This window comes from Phascolarctos cinereus, unplaced genomic scaffold (genome assembly GCF_003287225.1).
Source record: "Phascolarctos cinereus isolate Bilbo 61053 unplaced genomic scaffold, phaCin_HiC Scaffold_1;HRSCAF=81, whole genome shotgun sequence".
In the NCBI taxonomy this organism is placed as follows: Eukaryota; Metazoa; Chordata; class Mammalia; order Diprotodontia; family Phascolarctidae; genus Phascolarctos; species Phascolarctos cinereus.
This window is the reverse complement of record NW_027555514.1, coordinates 202,756,604-202,768,973: the sequence shown is the minus strand read 5'-3', so window position 1 is coordinate 202,768,973 and position 12,370 is coordinate 202,756,604. Positions and strand designations below refer to the sequence as shown.

Below are 12,370 nucleotides of genomic sequence, written 5' to 3'. Positions count from 1 at the left end.
TAAGAATCATCATCTTCATTTCATAGATGGAAAAAAAAAAGACTTGAGAGATGTTAAATAGCATGCTTAAAGTCACACTGACAACAAAGGGAAGACCTGGAGTTTGAACCCAATGATATTGAATTCAAGAGGACCTAACATTGGAGATAGCACATTTTGTTGTAATTGTTTATTTTGATTACATTCAAACTCTATAATTAAGGTTTACTATTCTTAAAATTCAGGACAAAACATGGTTGAGTGAAAATAGCACTACAAATGGTTAAGAATCCTGGATTCTAGTCCTAACTCTGATATTAATTTGAGTATCAACTTTCTTTGTGAGGTTGGGGAAGTCATTTTATTTCTCTGGGACCCAGTTTTCTCATTATAGAATTAGGGGTTAGTTAGAATTATTTCTGTGAGTGTATGAACATTTGGGAGGAGATGAAAGAAAAAGAAGAGACATGATAACATCTAAGATTACTGACAAATTCAAAATACTTCCATGATAAAATCAGAGAAATTCTTCTTTATTGCTTTCTTATACTTATATAGCAGGAATTTGACTAATCTTTTCCTTAGAACTGGGACAATTTTAAGAACAGAGCAGAGAATAAAATCAGGGACTGATCATGTAACTGGGGACAGTTGGTAGCTTTGGAGTTATAGATACAACAAGCTATGCACTTTGATGTTAACTTTAAATATTGATGCTTTAGATATTTACCATTTTCTATGCTTATACATGAAGAAGGTTTTCCTTTGGGACAGGACATCATTTCCCATGAGTCAGCAAAAATTTGAGATGTCTTTTCTAACATGTTCTGACTTGACAAGAAATCATCCTCTGCTTTGTTATTGTAGGATCCACAGAGTCCTGTAGAATAGATGGCATAAGTTAAAAAAGAAAATCAGTTTTTTCAATTCAACTTTCTTGATTCACTATCTATTGCAAACCTGTGGAGGCCAGATCAGATATTACAGAAATTGATTACTGTAAAAATAGATTACTAATATTCTTTTAAAAATGTAAATGAAATGTCACAATAGTAAAAAAAAATACAGTATGCTTCAATTCAGTGAAAATGTATGAAGTGCCACCTACTACTATTACTACTGCTGCTACTACTACTACAACAATTCTCTCTCTCTCTCTCTCTCTCTCTCTCTCTCTCTCTCTCTCTCTCTCTCTCTCTTTCTTTGTCTCTCTCAGCATTGTCCTAGAAGTTGGGGAGAAAAACATAATAATCCCTAAAATATCTCTTTTCTGTTACTTAGTATTTCCACTGATAACATTTGAACTAGAATTCCATAACTTTAATACTGAAGCAGACTCATTTTCAGACAAAAGAACTAAATGTAAAAAATCTCAGATATCATCATATATGGGTTAAGTTCATGTATGTTTGACAACTAAGTGTATTTTTATCAAGTTGTCCTTGTTCTGCTATAACACATACAGTTAAGAATGAAAACACCCTACTCTAAATCTTCCACAATTGTGCATTTCCTTTAGGATAAAATACAAAATTTTCAGCTTAGCAGCTAAAGCCCTCCACAGTTTGGTTTCTTCTTACCTTTCTAATATTATCTCATATTGTTTCCCTTCACTCACACTCTGGTCCAGAGCAACTGGCCTACTAACTATTCCTTATTAAAAAAAAAAACTCTATCTCTTGCTTCTATGCCTTTAACAAAGGCTGTCTCCTATGCCAGGAATGCATTCCCTCTTCATGCTCATCTCAGAATTATTTTCTTTCTTCAAATTACAGCTTAGGAGCTGCTTCTTGAAAAAAATATTTCCTGTGCCCATCCTCTAACTCTTGAAATTATTTCGTATGTTTGTGTGTGTGTTTGTGTGTGTTGTATTTTGCATTTACTTATCTGTGTTCATGTTGTATCTGCCCTGTAGAGTGAAAGCTCCTTGAAGGCAAGGTACCATTTCATTTTTGTCTTTGTATTTCAAGCATTTAACACACAGTAAGTGTTTAATAAATGTATGTTGAATACACATTTGTGAAAATATAATCAAAATAATATTAGTTTTAGAATAGAGAAATCTTATTTTTAAAACATTAACTACATAAACTTTTCCAAAAGTGATCTAACATTTGAATAATGATTGAGTCAAAACCAGGTCTTCCTCTTTTCTGCTTTTTGAGAAACCGGGAAGCTTTACGCTTATCATGAATAAAATGACAAATGGAAAAGAAATTATAGGGAAATATTTCTTGTGAGGACTTACCCACTGTGTTTGTAAATTTGTTGGACGGCAGAGAAATATACAATTGCATCACAGGATCAGTTTGTACCTGCATTTTTAATCCAAAAGATGTCTGTACTTGTAGGTATGAGGAAGATATCTTAAAAATTTGAATTTCATCTGTTAACAAATGATAAAGGACAAACATGAAAAGAGTTGTGATTTCATCATTTTACTTTGAATTTTCATATATTTGTTACATATAAATATTTAACTTACCTGAATAATAATAACTTCGCCTTTTAATCTTCTTGTTTGTGACACTACCATCATTATTAAATATATATTTGTCAGCTGAAAGAGACTAATGTTCATGTCACATTATTAATATATTCACATTCTTGTAGAATGTAAGCTTTCTGATGGCTTACATTCTACTGCTTACTTATTACTTACTTTAAATTTTTTGTCTATGTACCAAATATCCAACACAGTGCATTGAGCATAATAGAAGCTTAATAAATCTTTGTTTAGCTGAATTGAACTTACAAAATTGGTTTCTTTTGGAACATATTTCCAAAAGTCTGAACTTCAATATTTTTATACTATAATGACAATGTTTTATTTGAACTAATTGGAAGAAAGTTTAGTTTGGATATTTTTTTCATCTAATTAGCTCAGTACCCCAAGGTAGCTTTTGGGGTTGGTTTTACTTTACTGGGTTTTTTTTCCCATTTCAAGGGAGGGCTCTTTGGGATAGGGCAGTATAGCAGGAAATGACTGTAGCTAATAAAAAGACATCAATAAAATTTGTTTTTTAAGGTTTGTATGATACAACATCTTAAAGGAATTCATATTTGTTTCTTACAAGTATATTGCTAAAATTAAAGTTTTCTTCTATAGTAATTATACATAGGATGAATCTCATCATATAATTTCCCAGAAGATCTTAGGATTAAATGCTTTAATGAATAAATAAGGACGATCACAATAATGGCTAGGTATAAATAATATTTTTAAAGTACTTTCAACGCATATTCTCTCAAGCGGTTTACATTTCTCTCAACAACCTTCAGTCCATCAAAAAGCATTTATTAGACATTCACTATGTGCCAAGCAATACGCTAAGTGAAGGGCAAAGAAAGGCAAAAGAAAGTTTCTGTTCTCAAGGAGCTCACATTCAACAAAACTTTGTTACTCAACTTCCTACTACATTTAAGGCACAGTGCTGGCTAAGTACTCGAGAACACAGAAAAGAAATAAGGCAAGGTCCTTGTCTTCAAGGAGCTGAGACTCTAGTAAACCAAGCTGCTACTATAACACAATCTTGCTTACACCATGAAGTTGTGTAAGAAACATTAAATAATAAATAATATAAAATTAAGTTGTTCAATAAATAAACATCTCACATTCTGGATCAGATGTATACAAGAAAATGAATTAGATTTACCATAATTGTATTTGTGATAACTGGCTACTTACAGAATTTAAAAGAAGGGTGATGCTATTCAAGCATGTTCCAGTTCGACGACTTAGACATGGACGAAGTTCAATGCTAATAGACCAGTTTTCATCCTATTTAAATAATGTCATTTAAAAAAATTATCTATTACATGATGTTACTACATATACCATTCACCATGATTTTTAAAAAATGTGTAGGTATTAGAGATGCTACTTTACTACCTCAGAAGATACAACTATGCTATACTTCAGTGATAACTCTGATTCTACCATAAAAGTGATAAGTCCATGTTAAAATGAAAAGACTTGATGGTTTGTGATCTTCTTTCCTAAAGAAATCAGACTGTGTGACCTTGGGCAAGTCACTTAGCCCCAGGTGCCAGGCCAAATTAAATAAATAAATGAATGAATAAAGCCCCTCCCCCCAAAAAAGAAATTAGAAATGTGAAAACCCACTGCTCTAAACTGTCTCCTTGTGTCCTGCACTGAAAATCTGCCCAGTGCTCTGGAGGAATTTCTCTTGCATTCCAAAAAGCAGACCAGGGTGCTTCACTCTTTAATTTTTTTTTTTGTGAGGTAATTGGGGTTAAGTGACTTGCCCAGGGTCACACAGCTAGTAAGTGTAAAGTATCTGGTCTGAGATCAGATTTGAACTCAGGTCCTCCTGACTTCAGGGCCAATGCCCTAACCACTGCACCACCTAGCTGCCCCTACATCCTTTAATTCTTGAAAGAAAACTTTGGACCAAAGAGCTACTGAATCATTTCTGTTATGCCAGAGAAAAGGAGGATATTTTTATTTCAAAATGAAAGGTTTGTTTTAAAGGTATCTACAAATATATTTCAAAGATACTAGGTTAGACATTTTAACAGTAGATAAGGCCCTTATGCAAACTGAAAATTGAAGTTATGCTAAAAATTGAAGCAATTATCTAAATAATTCTGGAAAAGGATAAAAAATGGACCTACAATTTCATTGGTATTGGGAACTCCTAGATGAGGTCAGCATTGCAGGCCAGTACCCTTTTTGCAATTTACATTCTTAGAAAGTTACCTAGCATACTGTTTGTTAAATGATTTGTCCAGGATCACAAAAGCAATATATATCAGGCAAAGGACTTGAATGAATATCCTCCCGGTTCCAACTCCATCTTTCTACCTACTATACACTATGCTCCCTCTCAGCAATTTGTGGCAGCCTACATTTTCCATCCAGTTTGAGTAGAACCTCTATTCAGCTAATTATTTAGCTCATCATGTTAACAAAATAGAAAGCAAACATAAATGGGAAAATGTTAACTTCAAGGTGGTGGGATTTTTTTCTACCTACACTCATACATTCTCTGGCTTGGATAATACTGCTCCAGGCAGTCACTTCACACCAAAACCCACAAAAGACACTATAATGCCATTCAACTGCTCACATATTTATAACATTTTCTCCCTGTGGAAGTAGATGCCTCCTTGTAATGATGTTTTCTCTCATATATTTTTACACAGAAAAGTATGTTGATCCGTGATTTCATTGGTATAAGGAATTTCCAGGTGAATAAACTTCTTCTAATAAAAGTCAATAATTTATAGTTTTAGAGGTTTGCCTATAACACTGAGATATTAGATTACTTGTCTAGGGTGACAGAGCCCGTATGTGTCAAGCTCTCTGAATCCAGGTCTAGCTCTCTACTACAACATATAATAGAACCAACCAATAATCTTACGTGAATCATATCTGTAATTCAAAATTAAGGTCATGTTTTGACTTCTTTCAAGAATTACTTGAAATCATCATGGAGGAAAGAATATCCATTCTCTCAAAATACACTAAGTTACCACATACATGGACAGCTAAAAAGTGACAATTGCCAGGATGTTCATATGAAACACCATCAAAGGTTGTAAATGAACTTCCTTCTACTTTACATCTTCCAGGACATAATGCTTCTGTGCAGAACCATTTTGCTTCTTCACAAGTACTGTCAAAACACAAGTTAAAAAAAAGGTTAACAGCTTCAGTTTCTTTATTAATAAAAGCACTCAAGGCCACTACCTTAAAATTATATATATATGTATGTATGTGTGTACATATATATATATATATATATATATATATATATATGTATACACACACACATACACATGAAGAGATGTGTAGTGAGCACAACATGCTAGTTATAATTTACAGGGAAGAAATTGCTAGCTGTCAGATACCATTGAGTAGACATATGATTTTTTAAAAAAGGATTTCAGTCAATCATGTAGCAAGAGTGAGGAAAAATACATGCACAGTGGTAATATCAAATGACTTAGAGGAAACCTACCAAAAATAAGGTGGATATTTTGTGAAGAAATATGTGAACTTAGACAGGAATGGCACAGAATGAGAAGGTTTTAGAATGAGAAGGATGAGAATCTGTACCATTGTAAAAAAAAAAAGAAGAACTGCATTGTGATATCACAGATCCACTGAAGATATGTATGTAGTATGTGTAAACAAAGAGACAGAAATAAGGTTCATCCCTTTCACCTGCCAACTACCCCTTATCAGGGAAATGAGATTGGTTTTCCATAACTTTAACAGAAGACCTGGCTAATTCTATTGCAGGAGCTGAACATATACAGGCTTCAAATGAGAATCTGAGATTAAGAGAATGAAACTCCTCTCTATTCTCTGGTCCAGGGAAGCATATTGTTGAAAAACTCAGAGTAAAATCCAGCTGATTATGCAATAAAAAGAAGGAGAATCAGCACCATTTTCCTGGACTGGGAGTAAAGAAGACTTTAGCTCAAATCCTGCTTCAGGCAATTAATTCCTGTCTCAATTTTTTCACCTGAAAAATGTGAGTTGGACTCAATGACCTTTAAGCTTTTATATGTCTTTAAATCAAATGAACCTAGTTTTGTATTAAAATCACTCAGAATTAGGATCATTGGCTTCATAGTTGGAGTCCAATTGTCATTTTGTAATTTCTAATTATAACTGAGGCCTAGAGAGGGAAAATAATTTGTCTCTTAGCTCTAAATCCAGGACTTTCTTCACTATTCTATGTTGAATTAACTACCTTCCTTCCCTTCAGTTATATAGCTACATGCAAAATTTACATAAATTATTTTTGGCAAAATTCCAATGACATATTCTAGCCCATGTTTCTGAAGTCAGTGTTTTTCAACAATTCCTTTGTTTGTTATCTTTATTCTTTCATGTTAAAAGAGAAAAAATTTAGTCAGTCTGGGGGGACATAATGTACAAATTTTGAAAGGCTCTCATGCATAAAATAGATGGATTATATTTTTATGCCTGGAACTACAGCAGTGAACAAAGACCAAAGAATAAAAGCTAAAGAGAAGCAGATTTCAGTTCAATATAATGAAAAACATCTAATGTCTTTGTGGTGCTCTATGTATTTTTAAAAATTATCTGTTGCTTTAATGCAGTATTCTGCATCTACTGATGCGTGACATGCTCCTCAAAGAAAGGCATGAGAATTCCTATCTTTTAAAATAATATAAAACGTTAAACTCCTCAAAAGAAGAAAGTAAGAAGGAGTAATATAATTTTTATTTATTTTTTAAAAGTTTTCTTTAAAGATATATTTATAACAATTTCAAACCATGTTAATTGTTTTGTTTTACCAACAACTTGTATCAAAAATGCTTACCAATTGGAAAAACAGGGACCTTCTCTTACTTCTCCTGGCTTATATACCTTCCCATTGGATTCGCAAGGACAATCAGCCCTTAATACACAAGTGAGATTTTCTCCAATATCATCAAGAAGATAACCTAAAATGTATTCACGAAGTTAATCTCTAAGTATTAGAATATGAAAAAGATTTTAATGTCAGTAAATTTTCAAGTACAATTAATTAAATTATTTTAATCATTAGCTCCTTCAAATTTAGACAACTTCTCACAACATATTTCTGAAATTTTTTTTTAATATATGTCAGAGCTCAAGTTCAAATTTCAGCCAATAGTTCAAAGAACAACTCATGAAAATCTGAATTGCATTCATCTTTGAATTTCTATTCTCACAGCTAACTTTTTGTAACTAGGTAAAGCTTTCTACATGGTGTCCACAGGAAGAAGCAATGGATTTGGACTAAGTCCCAGATGTGATACATCATTTAATTAGTTCCTCATCTGTAAAACAAAAGACTTAATACTTTCATTGACGACCTCACAGATTTCTTGTGAGGAAAGCACTTTGTAAACCTTTAGGTGGTAAATTAATATAAGATATTACCATGATTATTTGCAAAGTAAATGAAAATACTTGTCAAGTCAAGTTCATGGCCTCAAAGAGCCCAGCAAGAATTAGAAGCTTTGGGACAGCTAGGTGGCACAGTAGGTAGAGCACTGGCTCTGGAGACAGGAGTACCTGAGTTCAAATCCAGCCTCAGATGCCTCACACTTACTAGCTGTGTTACCCTGGGCAAGTCACTTAATCCTAATTGCCTCACCAAAAGAACCAACAACAACAAAAAAAAACCAATGACATACTAGCTGGGTGACCCTGGGCAAGTCACTTAACCCCACTGCCTAGCCAAAAGAAAAAAAAAAACAATGACAAAGAATTAGAAGTTTATTGTGGAGGGACTAAGACTTTAGGCACAATGAAGAAAGACTGAATATCAACTTAGAAAAATCCTTATAGAAATCATTTGGAAGTTTCCTTAGAGTAATGCAAAGTGAATCTGTAGAGTCTCAAAATAGTTTGCTGTCATCAATAAAGAATACACTGCATTTGGAATTTTAGTTGCTTTAGTTGGAAAATTATCTCAGAATATCTTACCTTTGGGACAGACGCAGCCACTCACACATTCATTGTTCTGGAAGGGAGCCACATTGGAACATGTTGATGGATTTGAAGGACTACATTCTTTGTAGATTTGTGTGCCTGGACATGCATGTTTTTCTGAGAGAAAAATAAAAATATGTGAGAAATAGTACAGAATGGTCATCAGTAGTATCAATTCTCTCCCTCTTCCTATTTTAACTAATTTTTCTTGATAATTATGTGTTAAGAACTGTCAGAAACTATTTAGATCCCTGGTTACCACCTCTTCTGATACAGAGGAAAAGCATGTGAAGCCAAGTTCCAAGAACTTGGTCTTCAGGATTATCACAGCTGTATAACATCTTCTACATTCACAATGTGAATATTTCATTTTGAAAAAATGAATGTACTCTATCTAGTTTTATTTGATTTGAACAAATACCACAAAATTCCAGCTTTTAATGCTTAGTTAAGTAGTAGTAAACTATTTCAATGTAAGTTGATATTTAAAATCTAGCAATGATCCTGTTCAACAAAATCATAATACAAATTTCCTTGTTTTCACATGTATTGGCAATTCTTACTTTTTTTGTGTGAAAAACTCTAAAGCTGTTTTAATATAAGGAATAGTAAAGGAATATGTTTTCCTGAATGCTTCCCAATCTTTAATATTTTAGGAATATCAGCTAGGAATGAGGAAATTTAATTCAACATCCTAGTGATCAAGAAACTCTCCAAATAGAAATTACTTGGGGAAGGGTGTCAATTTAACAAGATTTATTAAGGAAACTAAAATCAATCCAGTAAAAAATTGGTTTAGACAACTTTTTATAAAATATACCACAATAAGGTTAAAATAGATGTATGATCTGATCATTAAAGGTAGAATTTAATAAGGTACCTTTCACAGCTACGGATATAAGAAGAATTCTGGACCATAAGGGATAGATGAGATCACAAAAACCAAAAGATACTTTTGCTTACATGAAATTGAGAACTTTTACATAACAAATTAGTACATCTTAGATAAAAAGGAAAGTAGTTAACTGGGAGAAAAATCTGTTTTTAAGTGGAGTCAGGAAGATCTGAGTTCAAATCCAGCCTAAGATACTTACTAGCTATGCGACCTCTGGCAAGCCACTTAGCCTCTATCTGCTTCAATTTCCTTAGTAATAAGATGGGATAAATGGTAGTATCTACCCCTCCAAGATGTAAGGATCAAATGAGATAATACAGATAACTGACATATAATTATATGTATACATACACTCGTATATGTATGTGTATACATGCCATACATATATGCCCAAATATACATTCCATAATATACATATATGCTGTATCTCTATATGAGGGTATATGTATATGTGTGTGCATATACATAATTTATATATATATGTATATATATATATAGTGTGTGTGTGTCATACATCTTTAATATAATATAGAAAGAAAATCTTCTATACATCAAAATAAGCACTTTTTGTAGTAGCAATGAACTGGAACAAAATATATGCCTATTGATCAGGAAATGGCTGAAAAAGTTAATATATATGGAAAATATTGGCATTTTATTACACTGCAAACAACAATGAATATGATGACAGAGGCAGGGGAAGAGTTAATATAGTGTAAAGAAAGAACAATAGAGCACATAAAAGTGAATATGTTATACTAGTTATGTTAATATAGTGACTACAACCATGTAAATGGAAAGAACAATGTCATAACAATCAAAAGTGAATTCTATGAAATTATAATGGCTCTAGAAAAGAGCTATGAGACATCACCTCCTAACTTTCTTTGAAGCAGAAAATTATTGATGTGGAAGAATTTTTTAACATTCTGTTTAGTTTTGGTTAGACTTACCCCCCCTTTTTTTTATTCCTTATTATTAGGATGTTTCTCTGGGAGGGGAGATGAATGCAAGGGTAATGTATATGATATAAAAATATAAATAAAAACAATTTAAAATCACTATATTTAAAGTTTATAATTTTTGTTTTTAATAATTTAAAATACACATAAATTTATAATTTATGGTTAATTTATAATTTGAAGTCCCTATATTGGCTCTTGCTTAGGTTGTCATCCCACTTCCTAGCCAAGTGACTAATAAGTTGTGATTTTCAGCAAATCATTTCATTTCTCTGCATTTGTTTCCTTGTTTGTAAAATGGAAGAGCTGGACACTGAAGACTTAAGAAAATTGCTCTGAACTGTATCATTCAATAGCATACCACAAACTATATCAGGATCATTTCTCCATGATTCATAGGCACCAGGACCGTCTGAAGCACAGAGGCGGGACAATTCAGAGAAACTGTCACAAGTATAGTTCTTGCCCCCATTCTTGCAGTAGTCTTCAATGCAAATTTGTTTGTATTCATTGGACAAGGAAGTAATTTTTCCACATTTCTCAAAGTATTTTCCAATCATCTTGTTGCAATACTGCAAAAGAAACAAAACATATTCTGTTTAAATGACAAAAGAAGATAATTTGAATGAATCTAGTCAGCACAGTTTCATAATTCTCTCCAGCTTCATTCAGAGCACATAAGTACACATAAGAGCAAAACACAAGAGCAAAGACAGTAAATGGTGGGGGTGATCCAGGGCTGAGGTTTGGCAAGGCAAGAATGGTATTAGGATAAGGGGACAATTCAAGAGAAAAGGATGTATAGAGTTGAACTGGTTCACCAAGGCACTCTATCCATTTCACTACCTAGCAGCCAGGTAAAGATATGGAGGGTTAAAAGGTAACGGACTTATCTTAGACTGAACATGTCTAAGGCAGGATTTGAATTCAGGTTTTCTTGATTCCAATTCTGTCACTATATGTACTATGCCACCTAGCTGTCTCATACCTGTGATTTATCAATTTGAGGACTGAGTGCTGCCAGAACAGTCTGATGTTCCAATCATCTCACTCTTCCTCCTTTCCTCTAACTGCTACAGGAAATATTTTGCAATGAGTGTTAGTGTCACTATCATCATGCATCCCTATTCCACAGTGAAGTGTCACTATCATCATGCATCCCTATTCCACAGTGATTGGAAAGTAGGGAAGAAAAAATACTATAAAAATCATTCATTTCACTAGTATGGCAGAGAAAGGCAGGGACTCACCTGAATTCTCCCAAATACCTCTCTAAGCAACTTTAAATGGTACTGCAAAACAAATTCTGGAACAGCAGAACCCACAAACAGACAGGATTAAAAGTTTTCCAGTCTAAGAAAACTGAGGTCAGCAGGACTTTATTGCATTGCCCATACTCATATTTGGGTCATAGTTCTGGGTCTCAGTCCCAGGGTGACAAGAACCACTAGCATACCAGAGCTCCCCAACAGGGGAGTGTTCGCAGTTGCAAGATTGAAAAGAGTGCTTGAGGTCACTTATAATACAGAGCATAGGCCAGAAGAGTAGTAAACATACCTATGATTAGATCATACCACCTTGGAAAAAACTGAAAACTTACAAGTCCCAAGAATTAGCTGGGGAAAAGAGTTGCACAAAAAAACCAGAAGCTTAGAGTCACCTCCACCACAGAAGCAGAGCCCCACTTTAGCACAGAGTTAAAAGTCAAGAGAGAAGCTGGAAAAGCAAGCAAACAGCACTAAAAGAAACTGACCACAGAAAGTTACTATGGTGATGGAGAAGATCAAAACACAAACTCAGAAGGAAAAAAAAACAACAAAGTCAAAACTGCTACTTCCAAAGCCTCCAAGAAAAATGTTAATTGGTCTCAGGACCAAAAAGTACTCCTGGAAGAATTCAAAAAGAATTTTAAAAATCAGTTAAGAGAGGTGGAGGAAAAATTGGGAAAAGAAATGAGAGTGATGAAAGAAAATAATGAAAAAAAGAATCAATAGTTTGGTAAAGGAGGCATAAAAATCCAATAAGAAGAACACCTTAAAAAGCAGAATGGGCCAAATGGAAAAAAGG

General features: G+C 33.5%; 1 protein-coding gene across 1 annotated transcript in view; it reads right to left on the bottom strand.

The window, feature by feature from the left end:
• The window catches only part of MUC19 (mucin 19, oligomeric), a 130,252-nt gene that overhangs the window by 19,844 nt on the left and 98,038 nt on the right, over positions 1-12,370 (bottom strand). Inside the window, exons 8-15 of the mRNA XM_078150132.1 lie at positions 10,665-10,875; positions 8,441-8,563; positions 7,305-7,428; positions 5,486-5,621; positions 3,668-3,760; positions 2,465-2,549; positions 2,228-2,365; positions 710-859 (exon numbers count right to left, since the gene is read on the bottom strand). Of these exons, the coding sequence (XP_078006258.1) occupies positions 710-859; positions 2,228-2,365; positions 2,465-2,549; positions 3,668-3,760; positions 5,486-5,621; positions 7,305-7,428; positions 8,441-8,563; positions 10,665-10,875 (1,060 nt within the window). The remainder of the gene's footprint in view (positions 1-709; positions 860-2,227; positions 2,366-2,464; positions 2,550-3,667; positions 3,761-5,485; positions 5,622-7,304; positions 7,429-8,440; positions 8,564-10,664; positions 10,876-12,370) is intronic.